Here is a 23,197-nt window from a genome sequence, read left to right as displayed (position 1 = left end):
AGGCGGCGACGCACGGCGCGGCGGCTCCGAGGCGACGGCGCGGCGGCTTCGAAGGTGGCGGCGCGGCGGCACGACAACGGCGGCGCGGCGGCGCGACGACGGCGGCGCGTGGAGAAGGGGAAGAGGGAGAAGAGGAGGGAATGGAGTGGGGTGGAGAAGGGGGGATTGGGCCGGGGTCTTTATAGGGGAGAGGGGAAGAAAGAGAGGGGAAGGAGGGGGAAGGGTGAAACGAGGGCGGCGCGGTGGCGCGGGGCGCGAAGCGGCGGGCTCGCGGCGCGAGGCGACGAGACGGCGCGCGGCGCGGCAGCGGCGATGGGACGCGCGCGGCGACGGGACGTCGATGGCGACGGCGACAGCGGTAGCGTGCGGCTCGGGGCGGGATGCGATGGGCGGCGACACGACGGCACGGCGCGATAGCGACGATAGGACGGCGCGGCGCGGCGCGGGCTTGACGGCGACGGCGGCGACGTGACGGCGCGCGGCGCGCGGGCGGAGATGACGACGGTGCGGCGCGGCTCGGGGCGCAAGGCGGCGCGGCACGTGGCAGCGGGCGCGCGGCGCGAGGCGACGGGATGGCGACGGCGACGGCGCGGCAGCGGTGGCGCGCGGCGCGAGGCGGAACGCGACGGTGACGGCGCTGCCGCGGTGATGAGATGGCGACGGCGGCACGGCGGCAGGCGACGATGGCGACGGTGCGCGGCGGCTGGCGACGGAGAGAGGGGGAAAGAGGAGGAGCTGGGTTAGGGGACCCCGTCGAACACCTTAGGTGCAATGAACAGTGCCGTTTTCTAATTAACCCGATTTTAGCGTAATTTCCATATAAATTTGATTCCACAATTCCTAATTTTGCATATATGCATTTTACTCAATATTTGTGTTATCTTAACTAATGAATTCACCCTAGATTAATATTACTCATATTTTATTTATATAATTTATTTGAATTTTTAATTAGGGTTAATTCTTATTATTATTATATATTTTTCAAAGTTTTCCTATTTTTCTTCTTTTAGGGTTTTGGTTGATTTATAAATTGAGAAAAGTTGCAAATTAAATTTGTATTTACTCCCAAACATTTAGGTGACCGTATTAAGTGTTCAAATGTGAATTTGCCCAAAATTTAATATTGTCCAATATTTAAGGTTTATTAAAGATTCTATAATTTTCTAATGAGACCGTTATTAACATAATAGCACATTAGCTCAATTTATCTATATTTTATATGGAGGGGTTTAATATATCAAATTTCAATCCCTAAATGCAAGTAGGAACTTGGTGCAAAATCGATGTACATATCGAATTAAATACTCCCGTAATTCTATTATATATACAGAGAGCTCAGTTTATTTGAATGATCATCATTTCATGTGTACACATATTATGGCACCCACCTACATTATTCAAATATTTTAATATTTGATAAAATAGGTTAATAATAACTTTTCTTTTATTTGATTTTAATATCTTGTGCATAATTATTTGTAGGATTAAATATATTCCCGTAAATCATATCTATTGCTTAAATGTAGTTCTTTTCTTTACTTTCTTGGTGATCATTTACGGTTTGGCAAGCAATAGCAATCATAACAACCAGCATGATGCAAAAGTTTTAAAAAGTTCGAAATTTTCGTGATTTTCATTGTCTTGAATTTTCAGAATGTTACACGTAGGCTGGCAGGGCGACACCGTGGACTATCGATGGAGATTTCTTGGCGAATTTAAGACCTTGATAACTTTGCCTTCCGGGCAAGGAATCAAGCTAGGTTTTTTTTTACGGCTGCAGAATCACAGGCCTCACCCTAGAGAGACTGGATTGGGAAAGGTGGACCCCAGAGATTTTTCTAAAAACCACTTACAATAGGCCACGAAGCAGCGGTTGTTTCGGCGGAATGTCGAAGCTCTGAGGGTCCACAATTGGTTTTCAACAAGGTGGTTAGGGAAGGAACGGCACATAGGATGATAGGTGGATAGCTTAGATGTCGTCAGTGTCAAGCACGTCGACGGCAGGAGCGACACCGTGGACTACCGATGGAGATTTCTGGGCGAATTTAAGACCTTGATAACTTTGCCTTCCGGGAATGGAATCGTGCTAGGTTTTTTTTTACGGCTGCAGAATCACGGGCCTCTCCCTAGGGAGACTAGATTGGGAGAGGTGGACCGCAGATATTTTTCTAGAAACCACTTACCATAGGCCCACAACTGGTTTTCAACGAGGTGGTTAGGATAGGAACGGCACATAGGACGTTAGGGTGGATAGCTTAGACGACGTCGGTGTCAAGCACATCGACTAACTGCACCGTTAAGGTAGGCTGGCGGGCGCGACACCATGGACTGCCGATGGAGATTTCTGGGCGAATTAAAGACCTTGATAACTTTGCCTTCCGAGCATGGAATCGAGCTAGGTTTTTTTTGACGATTAAAGAATCACGGGCCTCACCCTAGGGAGACTGGATTGGGAGAGGTGGACCCCCAGAGGTTTTTCTAGAAACCACTTACCATAGGCCACGAAGCAGCGGTTGTTTCGGTGGAATGTCGAAGATCTGAGCGTCCACAACTGGTTTTCAACGAGGTGGTTAGGATAGGAACGACACATAGGATGTTAGGGTGGATAGCTTAGACAACGTCGGTGTCAAGCACGTTGACTAACCGCGCTGTTAAGGTAGGCTGGCGGGCGCGACACCGTGGACTGCCGATAAAGATTTCTGGGCGAATTTAAGACTTTGATAACTTTGCCTTCCGTGCATGGAATCGAGCTTGGTTTGTTTTGACGGCTGCAGAATCACCGGCCTCACCCTTGAGAGACTGGATTGGGAGAGGTGGACCCCTGGAGACTTTTCTAGGATCCACTTACCATAGGCCACAAAGCAGCGGTTGTTTCCGCAAAAAGTCAAAAATCTGAGGGTCCACAACTGGTTTTCAACGAGGTTGTTAGGATAGGAACGGCACATAGGACGTTAGGGTGGATAGCTTAGACGATGTTGGTGTCAAGCACGTCGACTTACCGCGCCGTTGAAAACCAGTTGTGGACCTTCAGATCTTCGACATTTCACCGAAACAACCGCTGCTTCGTGACCTATTGTAAGTGGTTTCTAGAAAAATCTCTGGGGTCCACCTCTCCCAATCCAGCTTCTCTAGGGTGAGGCCCGTGATTCTGTAGCCGTCAAAATAAACCAAGCTCGATTCCATGCCCGGAAGGCAAAGTTATCAAAGTCTTAAATTCACCCAGAAATCACCATCGGCAGTCCATGGTGTCGCGCCCGCCAGCCTACCTTAACGGCGCGGTCAGGCGACGTGCTTGACACCGACATCGTCTAAGCTATATATCCACCATAATGTCCTATGTGTCATTCCTATCCTAACCACCTCGTTGAAAACCAGTTGTGGACCCTCAGATCTTCGACATTTTGCCGAAACAACCGCTGCTTCGTGGCCTATGGTAAGTGGTTTCTAGAAAAACCTCTGGGGGCCCACCTCTCCCAATCCAGCCTCTCTAGGGTGAGGCCCGTGATTCTGCAGCCGTCAAAAAAAGCTAGCTCGATTCCATGCCCGGAAGGCAAAGTTATCAAGGTCTTAAATTCGCCCAGTAATCTCCATCGGCAGTCCACTGTGTCGCGCCCGCCAGCCTACCTTAATGGCGCGGTTAGTCGACGTGCTTGACACCGACGTCGTCTAAGCTATCCACCGTAACGTCCTATGTGTCGTTGTCGTTCCTATCCTAACCACCTCGTTAAAAACCAGTTGTGGACCCTCAGATCTTCGACATTTCGCCAAAACAACCGCTGCTTCGTGGCCTATGGTAAGTGGTTTCTAGAAAAATCTCTGGGGGTCCATCTCTCCCAATCAAGTCTCTCTAGGGTGAGACCCATGATTCTGCAGCCGTAAAAAAAAACCTAGCTCGATTCCAAGCCCGAAAGGCAAAGTTATCGAGGTCTTTAATTCACCCAGAAATCTCCATCGGTAGTACACGGTGTCGCGCCCGCCAGCCTACCTTAACGGCGCGGTTAGGCGACGTGCTTGACACCGACATCGTCTAAGCTATCCACCCTAACGTCCTATGTGCCGTTCCTATCCTAACCACCTCGTTGAAAACCAGTTGTGGACCCTCAGATCTTCGACATTTCGCCGAAACAGCCGCTGCTTCGTGGCCTATGGTAAATGATTTCTAGAAAAATCTCTGGGGGCCCACCTCTCCCAATCCAGCCTCTCTTGGGTGAGGCCCGTGATTCTGCAGCCATAAAAAAAACTCGATTCCATGTCCGGAAGGCAAAGTTATCAAGATCTTAAATTCTCCCAGAAATCTCGATCGGCAGTCCACAGTGTCACGCCCACCAGCTTATATAGAAGGGCAAATGCAAACACCACAATGTTCCTCTTGTAAGGTGATCGGTTCAATTGATTGATTAGTTAGGAGATAATGTTGTATACCTTGAAGAAGAGAAGTCGGCAAAAGAAACAAACCCAGCATTGAAAATCCAATTAGAAGAGATTGAGTGGTTGAAGAAAAACAGAAAACGCTAATGGCTTCCTCACTTAATAAGCCTCAATCAGCGTCAAGTTAATTATACAGCCTAAAATTTCTCCTTGAATAGATAGTATCTTATGCTAATTATACAATAATATATTATTGTATTTCAGTATGGAAGATAGATATTTTTTTGCTTGGGTGAAGTTATTGGGAATGTGAATTATGGTATGAATTAATGTCTCCACATATTTTGTCCATATGTCTGTAATCTTGTTCGTCCAATGTCAGATCATTCGGTGCTCAAAGACGCTTGGCCTCGAGGGCTACAGGAGGCGGGGCCAGTAACGGAAATTTTAGCACGACGATAAATAGGGTATTGCAAATTTGGCTGTACACACACCACATTAAGGTATTACAATGGATCTCTTCATCTTTTGATAGGTAGAAACTAAATATTGTGATGCGCAAGAGTCACAGTTGGTACCGCTAGATCGAGGGGTTGACGACAGCAGCCTCCTCAACATCAACCTCAGGCCATGTGGTTACCTCAGAAAATGAGAATTGGTTGGTGGCGCCAAAGAAAGATGCAACTCGCAACAGGCAGCATTGGGAAAGCATGCTCTCTGCATCAACCGACTCTGGCAAAGGAGGTGTGCAAGTTGGGAGGAAGTCCACCTTATGGTACGTAGGTTTGAAGATCGAATGCGCAGCTCTGCAGAATATAAACCTGCAAAAACAACCGAAATGAGCTTTAAAATGCTACACGTTGGCATATCAAGTATGCATATCAGGGAACAGCTTACATTACGCAGAATATAAGGAATATTAGCTCAACACAGTATGAGGGGAACAGCTTATAAAGTGAACATACGCTCATTATTGAGAAATTAGTAGATAAGAATCATGTTAAAGTTGATGTCCATACAGAACTCATGCAAAAGGTTGGAAGGTGACCTGAGAAGAAGCCGCCTCAAGAGTGGATCGCCTAAAACTTCAACCCAAACAGGATGAAGTGAAGATGATGCAACCAAAGTAGTGGCCCATTCATTTAAGGACAATGATAGTAACTCTTCAGCTTTGTTATAGGTATCCTAAAAAAAGTTTATGTCAAAGCTCAATATAAAAAAAACTTCTCTTGCTCTGAGAGAGAAAATTGTTAACAAAAACTAAAAGCAAGTACCCTATCAATGTCGACCCCATTATTGCCAATCAGATGGCAGAAAGCTTGCAATGGAGCTGTGAGAAACATAGTAAATTGACTGCCAATCTGCCGTACAGAATCCCCACTGAATCCTGCCGAGGAAGATCGGCAACTTGGAGAAAGTAACATGGCCGTTGTCTCCCCTTTTTCAAACCCATGAATTGACTGCAATGCTTAATTTGAAAAAATTAGAGGGGATCAACGTACTGACAGCACTAACAATAAATGGCATGATGCCAACCAGCAGCCTACAGTAAAAATATGATGTATTCCATCGTAATCTAAGAGGTGCATAGTCAAAAGTAAAATGAGGAATGCCAATAGAATGGCACTTGGATAAGTATAATGCATGATTTTACACAGAAGTAAACTGAGAAAAGCTTCAACCTAAAAAATTACAAAAACTATAAGCCTGTCTATGTGCAGATCCAAGCACATGTGCTTTCTCTCAAAAAGCATTACAGGATTCAGTAAAACTGTTCATCACTCATGGATAACCCACTAAAGAAATATTCTTCAGTCTTCAGTCCCGCACTAGCCAGAATAAATTAATATAAGTGACCCATAACAAATACTCCCTCCGTCTCAAAATATTTCTATCCATATTCGTTGTACTAGATTATGTCTAATCATGTACTAAGTTGTTATATTTTAGGACGGAGGTAGTATTGAATAATGATGGTTGCTTGGGATAAAAAAATAAGATTAAACAAACCTGCCTTGAATGAATAGCTGGCATTGCTGTCGATCACCAAAAAGAGTGGTCTTCTTGTAAATGGAATCAGATCACAAGGGTATATACAGTTTGAACCTAGATGTTTTGAACATGTGTCAGAAATAACATACTTCTTTCTAGGAAAGTTGAGTCCATGTAAGGGCAACTTCAAGGATGCCATAAACCTAACCAAGAAGATAATCTAATTAAGCCAGCATTGTGAATATACCTTCACCTTCACGGCAGCCTAGCCATAGACGAGGTCCATTGTCTTCATTTACATTGATGGTACTAGTATTAGATATATCAAACTTATTCAAGCTGCTCACAACCATCTCATTTGTATCAGGGCAAAATCCAGAAGATCCCACCTCGCCTGAAAGATAAGAGAGTGTTGATTGGAATGTGCTCCCAACAGACGATATATTACAAATAACATTTTAGTTAAATGCCTACAGCACCTACCTGCAGCTGAAAGGTATATTAACATCATACCATTTGACGGGAGCTCCTCACATTTGGTGGCAAGGACCTAGATTACAAACATAACATATAACAATTGACTGATCATGCTTTGACCAACAATAATTTCCTGGTTGTATAACTATTTTGCATCAAAGTGGTATAGGAAGATTTATAATCAAAAGTACTACAATATTCTACAATTAGAGCTATTTATTTTATATTGCCTAAAGATAAACACAAAATCATATCCATTTAAGTCAAAATCAACAACTATTCATGAATGGAGAGGTAGCATACGATACAAGATAATATATGATTAACAAAAACATATAGCCCTCTATTATCCATGTTAAATAAAAAGGAATTATAATATACAAGGGAGTTGTGTAAAGCAGTCCAAAAATTTCAATAATCCCTATTAAATATAGGTGGACAGGATGTAGTCAATCTAGAAAGTTTTTTATTTTTATTTTATTTTTTTGTTAACTAATATAGAACCATGGTATGAAAGAAATTCCAAACAAGAAACAATACACTGAACAGATGTTATGGCTTGGAGGTGGCCCCAAGCTGCGTAACGCATACCCATGCTCAACTGGAGGACCTTGCTTGCCCAGAGCCGTCATGTCATAGAGAGAGAGAGAGGATAGAGTTTACAGATTAATCTCAGCTTGCTTTATTCCGTGGATTGCTTGGTCTTATAAGGCTTGCAACGATGTAACTAATTGTTAAACAAAAGGGATAACAAACATGATCTATGTGATGAATAAGAAAACCAAATGCAAGAAACAGATGAATCTTGGCTCTCCTCACCTAGCCACTTCACGCACAACACAAAGCAGAAATCAAATAGTCTCATCCCTCTCCCTTCCAAGTATAGACAAGTGGTATGCCTATTGCTACCAGTGTGGTATGGAAGTCAAGTATATACAAGTGATACCTACTGCCAGCCAGTGGGTGTGGAAGTCAATGTCCATGTGATGGGTCAGACAGGATTATGTTGTTACCATGTAGGTCCAAGTCATCATGTCCACAAGAAGCATGGTTCCTTGTTGTTATGCAATAACAATAGTTAGTGGTGTGGTTCTCCGAAATGGTTACCAAAAGAGTAGTTTTGTCGTCAAAAGTTTACTGGTCCATTAATACCAATATTATTGGTGTAGACATTAGACAATCAGATGTATGCCACCAAGCAGATTCATTGTGCATTTGAACCTCATGTCATGAACTCGGGAGGAATCAAGAAGATCATTGGCATGCTTTCTTGTCAGAATAATTAAATCAATTAGTTAATACTAGTAATATAGTTTTTTTCTCATGGAATTTCCTACGTTGTCAATTGTTATACTAGCCCATTACTGAAACATCCAACAAGTTAAACTAGCTCATCTTAAGGTGAACTAAATGCAGCAGAAATGTGTCAAATGCCAATATTATTTTTCAGGGGAGTAGTAACATGCAAGCACCAAAAACTTCTTCATATGGTAACTGTCTACCATAGTGATTTCCCTTTTTTTTCAATCTCTGATGATTATACTAGTAGATAACTATGGTGTATGAAATACATTTTAAGATTGCATGCATTCACTAAATCATAGGATAAGACAGTAAGTCAAGCATCAAATGAGGAAGAAGAGACTTACTGTTAGGAAATGAGTCACTGAGGGACGATAGAGAATTGTTTTAAGTGGGTTTGGAGGCAGCGCAGCATCTCTCAGATCTTTTAAGAGATTGGGATGATTTTGTCCACTTTCATCGCGGGTACTGTAACCATTGGTTAGTGCAAAAGAACCGCATGGTTCCCATTCGAGGCATTGAAGCATTCTGAAAACATCTATGGTGAGGTCTGTAAATTTGATCTGAGTGGAACAAACATAGCGAGGCAACTCCTCATTATTTTTGTTGTGTTAAAAACAGAAAAAAAGAGAAGGTGAGACAGAGGAAGCATTACCCTACCTCGTTTTGATAGTAGCTGCATAGCATGGCATCACTTAAGACCAGACCTCGCTTCTTGACAGTAGGTGGGACGGTAGGAAGAGTATCAGGGGGAGGATCAAATGCGTAGCTGTACCTGAGTGGTCTCATGTTGATAAAGGGGGAGTCAGCTCTGAGAAACCTCGCGATTTCTTGGACGACGTGCTTCCACTCCTTGTAGTCGGCTTCCTGCAAGCAAGCAAGATGAGAAGGCCGAGCAAGATTTGATGTGGGATCAAAGAAGCAGTGGAATCGAATCGAATCATAGATACTTGGAGGGTCTTCTTGGAGTCGTCGAGGAGCGTGCGGATGTGGGTGGTGAGGCGAGGGACAGTGTCGGCGCGCCTGGCGAGTAGAAGCGCAACGAGGAGGAACCTGGCGAGGAAGCGGAGGTGCTTGGTGGGGGCAAAGAGATGGTCGGCGGCGTCGGCGAGGAAGTAGCCGCGGTCGAGGACGGCGTGGTAGAAGACGAAGGCCTCGGAGAGGAGGGCGGTGTCCGAGGTGCGCTGGTACTGGGAGTAGTAGAGGTGAGCGATGCGGGCGGCGATCTCACCGACCTGCCATCGGCGGAGCCCGGCGTCGAGGAGGCGGTGACGGTGCTCCTGCTGCATGCGCCACAGCTGGGTGTAGATGCGGAAGGCCTTGCCGTATTCATCGGGCTCCCGGCGGCCGAAGAGGGGGAGGTCGCGCACGCGGGCGAAGCGCCGGTCTGCCTTGTCCAGCAGCGACCAGAACTGCTCGGCCGTCCCGCCACCGCCGCCGCCGCCGCCACCTGCTTGGGCTTGGGATTGGGGTTGGGGAGCTACAACTTGGTGCGGCGACGACGCCATGGCGAATCCAATGGGTCCTCCCCCCTCTTCCTTTTTGGTCTCCTCTCCTCTTGTGCCTTTCTCAACCGTCCAGACCCAAGCCCATAGTTCATTTCAGCCCTGTCCACGGCCCACTAAGGCACGGTCTAGATTCCAACTTTTTTCTTCAAACTTCTAACTTTTCCGTCGCATCGAACTTTCCTGCACACAAACTTTCAACTTTTCCGTCACATCGTTCCAATTTCTTCAAACTTTCAATTTTAGTATGGAACTAAACACAGCCTAAGTGTAGTTAATGTTAATTCTCTCTTCTCTCATAAAATCATATCACCTCAATTGTTTTTAGATTCATCTTTTTGGATGATCCATCAAGGGTAGAAATTGCATCTCTTCCCCCAAAGACACACCATACAACCCAATCATTTATAACCTTTAGATAATTGATAAAGGTACAAAAATATATATACGCATAAACACATAAAAAATCGTATAGTAGGTAATAAAGAAAATTTTATAACTCATATCTCTTATATTATCATACAATTCTCCCGCAGCAACGCACGGAGTACCGATCTAGTTTTTCTTTGTACTAGTACTAATAGTACGTTTATTAAAGTCCTCCTCCCCACCTTAGAGCATCTCCTATAGACTAAGTCCCTAAACAGATTTTTGGGTTGAAGGGAGAAAAATCGAGGTCCAGCATTGCACTTAGAGCATCACCCAGAGATTACGTATAATCTCCCTCCAAAAATTAGTTTTTGGTTTTCCTAAACTGAAAATAGGTAGCTAAAAAACTGATCTCTCAAAGAGAAAACCTAAATTTTATCCCCAAAATTAAAAGTGGGCCTCTACTAAACTATCAACACATTCTCCCATGTTCCTCTCTCTCGTGCGCATGTGGAAGGAGTGGCACTACCTCCTAGCGCGAGATTGGGGATGGATGAGGGTGTCGGTTTTTACCTTTTCCCGTATATCAACATAGCATATTTTTCGGGGAAGGGACTCCAAAAAACATGCAAGGGAGTAGAGGATCTGTTAGAGTGTTTTTTCCACTAAAATCCCTTAAATTAGTTTTAGGATAAAATAGAAGTACGTTGGTGATGCTCTTATTAAAGAGCGCAAAATAGGAAGGAACCCAAATCCCTTTCCCTAGCCCCCAATCATGGGTCTCTACACTAGCCCCCATCTATTTTTTTTGGCACGGGTGAAAAATCTCTAGCATGCACTTCTCCTGTCGTTTTCACGCCCTCACACACCGCCACTGCCCTTCTCCTTTGTCGCACTGTCGGACATCGTCTGACCATCTTACCGTTCATGTTTGTAGAATATGTTGTTTTTAAGTTATATAATGCTTGTGAACTAGCATATGTGTGTGATTGTGGAAATTGAATTTTATTATGCATTTTGCAATGTTGAAAAAATTGAATTTAAATTTAAACCGTGATCTTCAAAATTGTAAATTTGAATATGGTTGAATTCTACGTGTTTGAAATATTTATATTTGAATTATTCTGGTGTTAAAATAGGTATAAATATAGTGTGTATACTAAAATAATAAAGAGAAAGATAATTGGGGCCTAAGAAATAGGAGTTATTGCTAAAATTTAAGTCATTTTTTGGGATCCTCGGAAAATGGAAGCAGCCCCAATTAGGTCTAGGGGCTTTGCAATAGGAGATGCTCTTACCAAACCACCCTATCTCTCCCACGCTATCGTCCCCTCCCAAATTAACCGACCAATAAAACCATTAAACAAAAACTAAACCGTACAAAAACATTCTATCATATTATTTTTTTTACAGTAAAGAGGGAGCTTCACATGTTCTTTCTAATCCCATTACAACGCAAAGACATTAACGGCGAGTTGTCTTGGATTATTATTAATGTCATGTAGAGTAAAACAAGATGAGTTATTAATGCATGAATAATTTAATATTAGTTATTACAAACTTAAAAATGGGTCTGTTTGATTTTTTTTAAGAAAACTTTTATATAAAAAGTATTTAAAAAACACACCATTTAATAGTTTAGAAAGTATGCTCACAGTAAACACGGGAATAGCAAAATCCAAGCTCACTTTCAAACTCGCGTAATGGCAATGGCATAGAAACGGATGTAAAATTCCACCAAATGGCAAATACGGAATAGAAAATTTTTAATGACATATAAGAAAACATGTGGACTTTGAGTGATAAATAAGGAATAAATTTGCTCGAAGGGATATGGAGGTATATCGATGTAGGGTTTAGAAGCATCGGGAGATCGGCAGGTAGGAGGGACGTAGTTGGCGGCATGTGTCATAGGGGCTAACCCACAGGAGTGAGAACCCCTCCCCGTGAGAATGGAGATTCGTCCAGCGGGTTTGTCAGCACCTGGACGGTGGTCGTGCCGAGATGGCATGAAGGAAGTCGCGAGGATGGAGGCGAGTGAGTACGCAAGAGAGCCCGCGGCAGGAGGATGAAGATGTTTATACAGGTTCAGGCCACCGCGAGGTGTAATACCCTACTCCTGTGTTCTGGCTTTCACTAACTCCCCTAGGTCGGCGACCGGATGGAAGTCCAGCTGACGAAGTACGAGACCGACTCTTTTCCCTAAGGGAGGAGTTACAAGCAATATGAGGCGATGTCTAAGGCCTTGAGAAATTAACCGACCAAAGACCCCTTTAACGGGGCTAGTCCCCTCCTTTTATAGCACAAGGAGGTGCTCACAATATTACCTAACTACCCTTGAATATGTCACATCGAATATCTTGTCTTATGCCATCTGACTCCTCGGTCGTGCTCCTCAAGAAACCCTTCAAGTCCTCAGTCAGAAGTGGTTGGACTATCCTCCACCTCACACACCACGTGGTGTGAGGTGGGCCTGGTGAGGCCCGGGCTCTGTTTTGCCGGACACGGTACCCCCTCCCTTGCCTGGCATAGGGAAGGTGTCTTCGGGCAGGTGCGACGCATGTCTCGGGCAACACCGGCCCTAGTTTTTTGGGGTGCAAGTCACGTCGAAGTTTCTCCGTCATAAGACGGAGAGATATCTTCCATAAGCTTGGCCTCGAATGGGGTGCAGCGCCTTACAGCTATCCGTAAGACTTTACGCCTCCTGTCCAGACTTGGGGTCACATCCCTGACATCTTTGAAGGCGGTAGTTAGGATATTTCTAGCGTACCTTACTGAGGAAGGTATAACCGGACGAATATCTCTGTGTTACTTCCTTGGTAAGCCTCAGAACCCTTTTCTTCGAAGAGAAGGAGGAGGAGATCTTACCGGGGTCTTCGGCAGCCCGGGCCCAGCCATGTGAGGCCTACGGCTGCCTAGGCCACGTAACTTAACGAGAAGGTGTCCTTGTTAGACAGAGACCGAGAGAGGTGACGAGAAAGGAAGAGAGAGACAGAGAATGTTGACTCCTGCGGACGGGCAGAGCTCGTTCTTGGGCCCACAGAGAGCCCGGGACCTAAGCCCTTTACTATCCGAGCCATCCTCTCGGCTCCTCCGCTGGACGCATACTTGGGGGCCAAGGCAGCCCCCGAGCGTTCGTGAGGCGGTCCCAGGCTCCTAAGGTCGGGCCCTGCGACCGCATCTCGCCATTCCCATTTCTCTTCGGAATTTCTTTAGTACTTGGGGTTTGTTTGGCATAGCTCCAGCTCCAGCTCCTGGAGCTGGAGCTCAGCCAAACAGTTTCAGCTGCACCAAAACTGGGAGTGGAGCTGGTTGGAGCTCTCTCACAAAATGAACTAGAGTTGTGGAGCTGGATTTAGGCAGCTCCATAACTCCACTCCAGACCTAACTCCTGGAGCTAAATTTAGGAGTTGGAGCTGTACTAAACAGGCCCTTGGTTAATTGTTTTGACGGGGAAATGGGGACCCCCATTCCCATTTCGTCGATAGTGTGGTCCATGGTATACTCGCTGGTCTCGGCCACCTAGGCCTTCGCGTAGCTCGTGTGCACGAAATAGGCCTCCGCCGCCACTACCTCTGATGCTGATTCTCCTGCCTCAACTAACACCGTCACGTTGCGCTGCTCATACATGCCAAGGTGAGTGCCCTGCAAATGCAATTCCAAATCAATGCATCTAGCCATGTAGGTGGCCATCGAGGAATATATGTATATGCATATGTACCTTGAGGGCATCGAGGTCGACCTGGACGCAGGGTGACACTACGCAGAGCTCGCCGATGACGAGATGGTCGTCGGAGGATGAACTCCTTGGAAGGATGGGGAGGAGGAAGGGTACAAAGTAGGTCCCCACGACAAGCAAGGCTGGGGCGGCGGTGGAGGTGGCGCTAGCCAAGGGGGAACCGGAGGAGGTGAGGAGAGGGTGATTGGGGAAACCGCGCTTCAGGCTACCGTCTCCTCCCCCTCCATTGCTGCATTAATTTTAGCCACACTTTGGCTCCTCGGTCCTCACAAATATGCTCACAAATATGATGTGACAGTAATATGAATATGGACACATGTATGTCCAGATTCGTAGTACTCAGTATTAGGTTGGTTTATATGGGACGGAGAGAGTACATCGCAGAGCTATATAGAAATTATTGCCATGTCAAAAATACATCATCAAATATGGCAACAAAATAAATAAGCCATTAATAACAATATGTTAACTAGTAATATGTTCGTGCTAAATGCTACGGTGCAATTCTTTTTGTCTTTAATAACCTTTAAATTTTCATGTTAGGAAAAAATATTTTTCTATGATACGTGCAATTGAGTTTTATTTCAATTCATATCATACATCAAATATGTTTCACGCAAAGTACAATAATATGATCCTGCGTGGGTATCACCGGCACACATACATCACCACACATGCAACACCATACTCACCCCACGGATGTTTCACCTAACACACGCTAGAACCAGCCATACATTCCTAATCTCACTAAATTCCTATTGAAAACCTAATTGCATAGACGTAATATTTGTGGACTTTTTTTTTCTTTAATGACTTCAAACTAGGAATTTTGCAAGAAAACGCACAATTTAAATTGATATGTTTTTTCTATGTCCATCCAAGTAGGAAGCTATTTTCCACCCTGATTTATGTAGAAATTTATAGTGAAAAGATATATAATACTTCCTTGGTTTTATATTATAAGTTTAGATTTTTTTTTCATAGCTAAACTTTTTTTATTTTGACCCGTTTATAAAGAAAATTTTAGCATCTATAATGTCAAATTAGTTTCATTAAATATGATAATGATAATGTGTCTATTTTGTATTAAAAATATTATTATATATTTTTTATAAATTTGAAAAAAAAATAATTAAGAAAAAGTTAAAACGAGTTACTATAATATATATAAGAGAGAGAGAGGAGATCGGCCGGAACCGGAAGGGAGAGGGGAGTAGACAGACGGGGACAGATCAGAGTCAGGCATGGCCATGGCTGCCGCCGGCGACGAGGCGGAGATGGTCGAGGTGACGCTGCGCGCCGTCGGCCCGTCCCGTCCCACCACCCTTCGCCTCCCTCCGTTTATCTCGGTAACAAACCACCCGACCCACCCCTAATTCAGAAATCCTTCCTCCTTACTGCTCCCCGGCCCCTCCCCGCCCCTAGGTTGCCGATCTGCGCCGCCACATCGCTCACGACCGACATCTCCCACAAGACCGCCTCCGCCTGGTCCTGCGAGGAAGGAATCTCCCGTGCCAAGACGACGCCCATGTCAACCTCCGCCACGGGGGTATAGTATACTAGTATTCTTTTTCTTTCTCTTCACATACATCTTATGTGGAAGACAGGACTATTCTAGGATGGATGGTTAATTCGTTGTCTCTTCAAGACCCTACTTTTTTTCTTCTTCTTCTGCACTTGATACATCTTGTGGAATACAGTTAAATACTTCCTTCCTTCTGCAATTTCTTTAGATAGTCTTATAGTGGCCGTGGCACCTAAGCCACCTGCTAATCATCTCCGTGACGGTGATGGTGACGATGACGATGATGAAGAGGAAGAGCTGGTATATTTCTATCATAGTATGTCATATAGCTTTTATATTTTGAGGATGTTTATGTTTTCCTCATAAGAATTATCTCTCCCATCCTGTAGAAGTTCAAAATACCAGAAACAACCACCTGGTGGAAGAGAAAATTTTTTATATTTCTTCGAGACAAATTGAGATTACCTGGTAATTTAGCTTTAGATTATGCACCTCTATTTTCTGATTACATGATAGCGTTGATTAATGTGGTGTGCATTTTGCTTCTCCAGATATCTTGTTGATGGTGCTATTTTCTCTGGGTATCAAAGCATGGGTTCTTATCGCTATGTGGTTCCTTTTTGCACCTATTGCTCAAATGTACGACGTTGGACCTTTATTTGTAAGTAACTTTGGGAATACAACTTCTCCAGCAATGTCCATATGAACCCACTGTTCTCTTGTCTCCACTACTCATTTTTCTCATAGAGATATGTGTGAAAAAAATGGTGTGGTTTAAAGAAGTATCAAATTAATAATGTCCGATCAGCATAACTACTGTCTCATCATGTTCTCTCTTACTCTACCTAAACGAGTCCTTGACATTTTGAATTCGAATGTACCACACGCTGATACTCATCTAGTAACTTATACCACAACACTCATCTACTTGGGTTTTTCTATGACATATTCTGAGACTCGTGTATTTAGAAGGAATAACAGACTGTTTTGCATTACTACTTGCATCATGATAGCATTATTATATTGCACATCATTTTTTACCTATTTGGGTGACTAGGGTGGTGGAGAGCATCAGCTCAGAGCCTAAGAGAACTGTATTGTACTGAGGACATGTCCTTGCCCTACAAAAGGCAATGGCCTATGGCCAACTTGTCCATCCTATGAAGAAAATGAGAGGATGGAGATAGTCGGTACAGAGAGAAGCTTTGGACAGGACAGAGTAGAACCATTTACACTTTGCATGCACTTCTTTTTTTCCTGTGATTATGTCCAATCAAGGGGAAATGAATTGAGAAGGAAACATTGCACACAACTCAAAACAAAATGAGCAGTGTGCTCATCATGACACTGAGGTACATATTGGAACTCAAAGCATACACAGAAATGGTAACTGAAGAATTGGACATATCAGTTTCTAGCTAGCTACAGCCAGGGGAATACTTTGGGCCTCGCAGGGAGCCCAGGAATCAGTAGTCTCTAGATCACTCCATGTGGTTTTATCTTACATGTATAAGTCTTCAATTTATACAACCATACAAATCTTGTATCCCTATCCCATTCTTCATTTCTTTGGTCTAGTTTATAGGTTTTTCTGGAATTGTGATGCTAATGCTAGTTTGTCTGTAGAAATTTTGATGACCAAACTAATTTTAGCTAATTGAATTTGTTGCTAGATTCAGTTTACTGATAAACGCCACTATATTATCCAGATACTTGGTACAGGCTTCTTGGTCATTCTTTGTAATCTTGGAAGACGACAGCAAGGTGATGTCAGGTATGTTATCTCATCTCTTCAATCTACATTGCTTGTGTTGTCTAGAGTGAAAACTTGGTTTTGTTCCAAACAAACAAACATTGTTAACATTGTGTTCTTCTATGCCATAGTACAACTTATCTTTATTCTCTTAGAAATCTACTTTACGTCATATGAAATGGTAAGATAATTACCAACTGATTGCTTGTCTTTGATTTCAATGGTTGGTGAATGTTTCCCATCTAGAATATGCTCCGTTCTATAAGATGTATGTCTTGATTCCCTGTGTCATACAATACATAGTCCATTGTGTCGTAGGATGCTTAGTTTTACAGCACAAGTGCTCTGAGGGTGTTAGAAGTGTAGTGATTGTGTAACTGATGTAATAGTTTCACGTAACTCTGTATATCATAATGTTATTTGTCAAACTTTTTGGCTTCTAAGGGGAAGAATAACAATAATTCAATTATTATATATACTGGGATGTCATGTTGATTAACAAACTGGTGTTTATCTAGTAAGAACCTGGAGAGCAAAATTGGCATGGACACGAAGTTGCTCACTTTTTGCCCCTGTTGACGTTAAATTTGTTATACTTACACGCAGTGCATACTCCATATTTAATGAAGACTTCCGGGAGCTACCAGGAACGCTTAACGCGGAGCGCATCGATAGAGACATTCGGGCAGGCCAATTTTGAGCCCGAAATCTGATTTACTGGGACGATGGGCTTAATGGGATTTGTACAGAAGGATAGTGACTCTTCTTTGGTTCTGATCCTTTGTACCTGGAAAGACTTTTGAAAGAGGCCCTTAGCAGTGTGAATTTACATGTGTACTTCACAGATGGCCAGCATTAAGGTTGAATGGTTGAGATGCAATATGAGTGAGGTTTGAAAGGAGGGATGCACACATACATTTACTAATAGATCAGATAAATCAAACCGAGTCAATAGAAGCGCACGTATGTATGTCATGTAGGAGTATAGGTGAGATTTCAATCTACATCAGGAATTCATGAAGTAAATGTATATTACCCATCATGCGTTAACATAAATATCAGATATTCAGATCCCGCTGTATGTACATTTGCCTTGCATGATAAATCTGCAGCAATCAAATGTGGCTCAGCACTATAGCCTGAAATTCAGGGAATCGCCATATAATATCTAGAGTACGTACTACCACTATCTTAAGCTTCTTAAGAGCAAATAGTATTTGTGAAATTCAGAAGCCGTTGGAGTTTTCTCTGATTGAACACCTCGACTTCAACGATGAAGGTGGAGCTGACAGGTCGATGATCTGAGAGGTTCAAACCTGAGCTCCAATATGATAGTTGCTTGATACCCTTTCCCAGCCATAGTATGCGATCACACCTGATTCAGTTAGGAGGTACGTACCAAATGAGGATCTTAAAAGAAAAAGAAAGCCGGAGACAAATGACAGAATTGACTATAGAAGTTCAGAAACAAAGCATATCACTGTCTGATCAGTACAACTGACGGTATATATTTAGGTCTACAAGGAAACATGAATGAACAATTTAATGACAGAAACATGCACTTATGTGGTTAAAAAGAGTATGTTCAGAGATTTCACCATGCTGGAGATCTTTTATTCCCCACTTCGTCAGGTTTCTCCCCAACATATTTACTTGAATTTGTTTCATACTTGTAAGTAGGCGGAAAGTTGATCAACCCCTCCTTCCAACCAGCAAAAGTATTCCCATTGGTCAACTCCTTTGTTAGCTAAAATATGTGCCAAAAAGAATTTATAATTAATTTTCAGAAAACAGGAAAAGAAACATCCCCAGCTTTAGGGTCACATAATACTCCATCCGTTTCATATTATAAGTCGTTTGATCTTTTTCCTAGTTAAACTTTGTTAAGTTTGATCAAAATTATAGAAAAATTTAACATCTAAAATATAAAATTAGTTTCATTAAATCTAACATTGAATATATTTTGATTATATGTTTGTTTTGTGTTGAAAATAATAGTACATTTTTTATAAATTTGGTCAAACTTAAAAAAGTTTGACTAGAAAATAGTCAAACGACTTATAATATGAAACGGAGGGAGTAGTGTCTAATCACGAAGCAGTAGAAATCATTATCAAACCTGATCAGACACGACTTATAATATGAAACGGAGGGAGTAGTGTCTAATCACGAAGCAGTAGGAGGGAGTAGTGTCTAATCACGAAGCAGTAGAAATCATTGTCAAACCTGATCAGACTTCAAGAGATCATCCCATCTCTTCATAGATACTAAATCTCGAATTTCAGCATCCGGCATGTCAATACGATAATTAAGATCTCCAAACCAAAATATTTGACTGCTCGAAAATTGAAATTCTGATCAACCATCAAAACTGAAAGCATATCCATCACAGTAGATGTAAAGTGCAATGCAACATTGTCAAACCGCCTAGTGCCTTGATGGGTAACAGCCTTCAACAGGAATTGGGAATAAACTGTACTGTTTGCAGAACTTAAATGTAGCATTAAGAAAAGCATAATAGGTGACACACTCATTTTGGAAGCGGTGTTGATGGTCTGCCTGAACTAGTTACGCAAAATTGCAGCCATATGCTTTACAAAGATTGCCCTACATGTAGTTACATTTTTTATGACAGAAGAAAAAGGGAAAAACAAAATTTAGATTCCTAGATTCTAGGAGAGAAAAAACAAAGCATGTTATGCCTCTAAGCCATCAATATCAAAGGAACTATAATTATTCCTTTTATTGAATCAGTGTTGTTTCCATATAAATTTCTTTGTTGGTTGGGATAACCAGCACTGAAGACATAAATTTAGTACAAAGGGGACAATGGATTGGATGTTCAAATTTTCACCCTTGCATGCAACATAGCAATGCATGCTCAATCAGTTTGCTAAAAGGTAAATGTAAAGAGTGAAGTGTATATACATACTCATGTGAAGGAATCTTTTGTGGCTGACCAGCAGCAAACAAGGAAGAAAATCTTGTTCTTTGTAAAATCTCATCCACATCAGAGTTCCTTTTCTGTTGATCCCCACATTTATGGCCAGACGCAAGATGTGAGCAGACAAAGCACATCCGAGTTTGGAAAAGAGACATGCTAATGGAAATCGATCCCTGCACTAAGCAAAATTGAGATGGCCAAATAAAGTTAAACATCTTGATTCAACAGTTACACCAACATACTGTAGAGATCGACAATCAACAGAGGGAAGGATGACCTTGTTTCCCATGTAGCCCAGAAGTCCAACCCCAACTGAAGCTACCTCCAAGTTGTTAACGTGTTGCCTCAGCTTACGGGAAACCCATACAGAAACATATATACCAACCATCTGTTTACTAACAACGCGCACGTAATTTCCAGGAGGCTTTAAGGATTCTCCTTTTGCAAAAGTTGCCCTTTCATCAGGACCAACAACAGAAGTTGTGTCATCTGATGTCCAATCAGACATATAATCAACCGAACTAAGAACATCTACCTTCTCTTGCTGTTCTGACCATGACATGCCAAGATTCCCAGAGCTACGATATGATCGTCTTATCCCATCTTGCAATGCTACACCATGTAGATCAAATCCTTGAGCGTTCTCCAAATAGTCGGTGTTAAATAGCCCCATGCTCATTACTCTCCTCAACCCTCTATTTGATACCGATATTTTTGCTGGAATGTCTAGTGGGCATTCTGGCCAGTCCAATGAACTAGTTCCATCCAACCAGTCACAGCTGCACTTACTTATACTTGTTTGCTTATCTCTACACTGTTGCTGAGGAGATAAATTTTCTGTCATTTTATCATATTCACGTTTTGTATCATCATGTCCATCGTCAGAAGGAATAGGTACTCGCAATGGTGATAGTGGAGCACTGTAGCTTTTACAATTCGCCTTGGGTTGTTGAGACTTATTGAGAGCACGGCGGATAATACCCTCCCATTTAGGTACTGTTCTACTATCTTCTGCTCCCAAGACATTCCCAACGCTTAATGGGACCACTTCCTGGAAACTGAAACAAGTGAAAGACTTTAAATAGGATCACAGTAATTAGCCATACATGCTTGTCTAGTTTGGCCAAACAAGCACAAGCTCCATCTCAGGATTCTAACGATATGCCAATTAGATGTCAGCAGTCAAGTATACAAGAAAAGATTGAATGTTGTGATCAATTTATCCAAATCATAAAGTACGATTACATAGTTTCAAGGTACGCACCCTAAAATATACATGTCAGCTGGCTCTTGGGAACAAATCCACTGATCTAGGTCAAGATCTTCACTAGGGGCTCTTCCAGCAACGTTCCATGTTCCTATCATCACCCTGGTGGTAACCACTATTATAAAATCGCCAGATGCATGACATGGAATGCACTGAGGATTAAAGATGAACTCATATAAACCAAACCTCATATCTTTGTTACTTATGTAGTTAACACGCAAACTTTCTGATTTCCTTCTCTGTAGTCTTCGCAGAGGCATTATTTTATCCCCTAACAAAAGGGGTTGGCAACTTGAAATCAAGCAGATAAAAAAGTCTCACGAATTTCAACTGCAGAAGTATTTATTCACTACACAATAAACATAAACTTGCACTGACAATAGAAAAATCTACCAACTGTACCCTGAATGGTCAGTAGTTGAATACTTCTGGTCCTAAAGGCTAAACCATAGTTAAAAAGAAAGTTATCAAGAAATGTGCATAAACTAATATATGCACGTGATAATAGTTCTATTGTTTGCTATACTGTCAAGTGTCAATTAGACAAATAGTTAAGGGGATGCCATCTGGGGTTGCCACTTGCCAGTATACAAGATGCCACACAATACTCATGTTCTATTATTTAGTAATCTATATGAAATATTCAAAAACTATTTCTATGACCATAGTAATGGTCAATGTATTCAATATCAAGATGTGGAAGCAAGTGACTAACTGCACAGTGGTTGTTCTCTCTGTCCTGTTTTCAATATTTGCAACCAATTTTTTTAAAGAGAAAGTTGACCACAAGAAATACTATGGTGTGTGTGTTAACCATATGAAAAATAAATTGATGGATTTCTGATTAGAAGTCCTACCACCATGTTATAATTTTCTAGTATAATACTATGTCATGGTCAAGATTCCGTCGATATTGTGAGAACTCAAAAAAAAATACCAGCCAATTATTCATTCCAAATTTTATTTATGGAAACTCTGTGACTTGAAAGGAAATTATCTTCCACATCTAAAAAGAGTAATAGATGGTTGTTCTGCTATGATTAGGAGCAGTGATCATGATTTATTCAAAGTGATTAGTGAGAAAATAAAATTTGTAATCCACAAGCACTGGGTTTCAACTGATGATAATGAATACAACTTTAGCACCAAAATGCATGACTTAGCATGATTATGAAAAAGTCAAAGAGGCGAGGATACAATTTCACAATACCTGATGATCTGTTAATGGTGTGGTTGTTTTCATGTATCTCAAAGAAGTTGTCGCTAGCATCCTCTGCGCAGTCACTGAAATCTGAGAGAAGACTTGTAAATTTTGATTCCAAACAGACATCAGGAGTTCAAACAAAGAAATATAAAAATCAATGCTCCTGCAATTTACCATACCCTCATCTCCTCCATCTGTATCAAACTCATCTTCACTGAAATCATTTAATTTTGGCTTAATGTTTAGCCATTTCTTCATCACAATTAAAGGCCAAAATGACTGTATTGTACATCAGTCAGATTAGATAACTCATGGTATAAAGAATAATGGCAAAAAGCTAACACAATATATACAAAATATGCACATGAGGTTCTGATTTCTGCAAACCTTCTCCGACTGCTTTCCTCTTTGGGATCCCATGATCTGCAACGCTATGAGGCAGGCAATGAACACAGCTCCAAATATATCTCCAGTTCTTAACTTCATCAGAAGGCAAACTTATATAGTTATATGTTCCAACTACCCAACCAAAGGAAGAGAGATAAATGAAGGAAAGATGCAGGTAGTTAAGGTGGAAGTCAAAAACATAACAATCAAAATTCAAAAAGGTCATTTCCACTGCATTGCAGAAATCAGAGAAACTAACAGAGGGACAAAGTTTATAGTAAGTTCACCATTACCTGTTGTCCATCTCCATCAAAGTACAGAATAATTTTGAAGCATTAAAATCCATACCAGATACTTCTATT

The 23,197-nt window shown here is 42.2% G+C and overlaps 3 protein-coding genes across 19 annotated transcripts; 1 reads left to right on the top strand and 2 right to left on the bottom strand.

The window, feature by feature from the left end:
* Window positions 1-4,685: 4,685 nt before the first annotated feature.
* LOC4347932 (uncharacterized) lies at window positions 4,686-9,673 on the bottom strand. Of its 10 annotated transcripts, XR_010734927.1 has the most exons (11): window positions 9,093-9,673; window positions 8,803-9,009; window positions 8,490-8,705; window positions 7,787-7,894; window positions 7,432-7,552; window positions 6,847-6,913; window positions 6,611-6,757; window positions 6,386-6,477; window positions 5,646-5,831; window positions 5,420-5,556; window positions 4,808-5,192 (listed from the first exon to the last, which is right to left on the bottom strand). XR_010734927.1 is itself a non-coding variant. In XM_066304078.1 (9 exons), the coding sequence occupies exons 1-9, from the start codon at window positions 9,648-9,650 to the stop codon at window positions 4,952-4,954; spliced, it is 1,863 nt and encodes a 620-aa protein (XP_066160175.1). In that variant the 5' UTR covers window positions 9,651-9,673; the 3' UTR covers window positions 4,686-4,951. The 10 variants fall into 10 exon arrangements, 4 of the variants coding, with proteins under 4 accessions (XP_066160175.1, XP_015612130.2, XP_066160176.1 ...); XR_010734924.1 differs by lacking the exon at window positions 7,787-7,894 and having other exon boundaries at window positions 4,686-5,192; XR_010734928.1 differs by having other exon boundaries at window positions 6,382-6,477; window positions 7,432-7,894.
* Window positions 9,674-14,953: 5,280 nt separating this feature from the next.
* On the top strand, window positions 14,954-18,114 carry LOC4347931 (uncharacterized). The gene is made up of 7 exons (XM_015756151.3): window positions 14,954-15,104; window positions 15,181-15,304; window positions 15,489-15,580; window positions 15,670-15,748; window positions 15,832-15,941; window positions 16,990-17,054; window positions 17,640-18,114. Exons 1-7 carry the CDS (start codon window positions 15,000-15,002, stop codon window positions 17,731-17,733), a joined length of 669 nt encoding a protein of 222 aa, XP_015611637.1. The 5' UTR covers window positions 14,954-14,999; the 3' UTR covers window positions 17,734-18,114.
* LOC112936034 (type I inositol polyphosphate 5-phosphatase 2) lies at window positions 18,047-23,164 on the bottom strand. 8 transcript variants are annotated; one of them, XM_066304077.1, is made up of 10 exons: window positions 22,836-23,109; window positions 22,628-22,727; window positions 22,455-22,535; window positions 21,431-21,515; window positions 21,242-21,346; window positions 20,255-21,035; window positions 19,966-20,155; window positions 19,153-19,368; window positions 18,632-18,780; window positions 18,047-18,408 (listed from the first exon to the last, which is right to left on the bottom strand). In XM_066304077.1, the coding sequence occupies exons 1-8, from the start codon at window positions 22,932-22,934 to the stop codon at window positions 19,301-19,303; spliced, it is 1,509 nt and encodes a 502-aa protein (XP_066160174.1). In that variant the 5' UTR covers window positions 22,935-23,109; the 3' UTR covers window positions 18,047-18,408; window positions 18,632-18,780; window positions 19,153-19,300. The 8 variants fall into 8 exon arrangements, with proteins under 8 accessions (XP_066160174.1, XP_025876076.1, XP_066160173.1 ...); XM_026020291.2 differs by having other exon boundaries at window positions 19,260-19,368; XM_066304076.1 differs by having other exon boundaries at window positions 19,966-20,150.
* Window positions 23,165-23,197: the final 33 nt, after the last annotated feature.

Source organism: Oryza sativa, chromosome 9 (assembly GCF_034140825.1).
Source record: "Oryza sativa Japonica Group chromosome 9, ASM3414082v1".
NCBI lineage: Eukaryota > Viridiplantae > Streptophyta > Magnoliopsida > Poales > Poaceae > Oryza > Oryza sativa.
This window is presented reverse-complemented; position numbering and strand designations above follow the sequence as displayed.

Bases quoted from the DNA above. Each gene is read 5' to 3' on its own strand.
- LOC4347932 (XM_066304078.1), bottom strand. From the start codon at position 9,650: ATGGCGTCGTCGCCGCACCAAGTTGTAGCTCCCCAACCCCAATCCCAA. The intron at 6,914-8,489 runs GTAAGTCTCTTC...TTTGTAATCTAG, and splicing joins CAGTGACTCATTTCCTAACA to GTCCTTGCCACCAAATGTGA. The intron at 6,758-6,846 runs GTAGGTGCTGTA...CTTATCTTTCAG, and splicing joins AATATACCTTTCAGCTGCAG to GCGAGGTGGGATCTTCTGGA.
- LOC4347931 (XM_015756151.3), top strand. From the start codon at position 15,000: ATGGCCATGGCTGCCGCCGGCGACGAGGCGGAGATGGTCGAGGTGACG. The intron at 15,305-15,488 runs GTATAGTATACT...CAATTTCTTTAG, and splicing joins TGTCAACCTCCGCCACGGGG to ATAGTCTTATAGTGGCCGTG. The intron at 15,942-16,989 runs GTAAGTAACTTT...TATATTATCCAG, and splicing joins ACGACGTTGGACCTTTATTT to ATACTTGGTACAGGCTTCTT.
- LOC112936034 (XM_015756143.3), bottom strand. From the start codon at position 22,934: ATGAAGTTAAGAACTGGAGATATATTTGGAGCTGTGTTCATTGCCTGC. The intron at 21,516-22,454 runs GTATTGTGAAAT...CCCTTTTGTTAG, and splicing joins CACCATTAACAGATCATCAG to GGGATAAAATAATGCCTCTG. The intron at 21,036-21,241 runs GTGCGTACCTTG...CACTTGTTTCAG, and splicing joins GCTGACATGTATATTTTAGG to TTTCCAGGAAGTGGTCCCAT.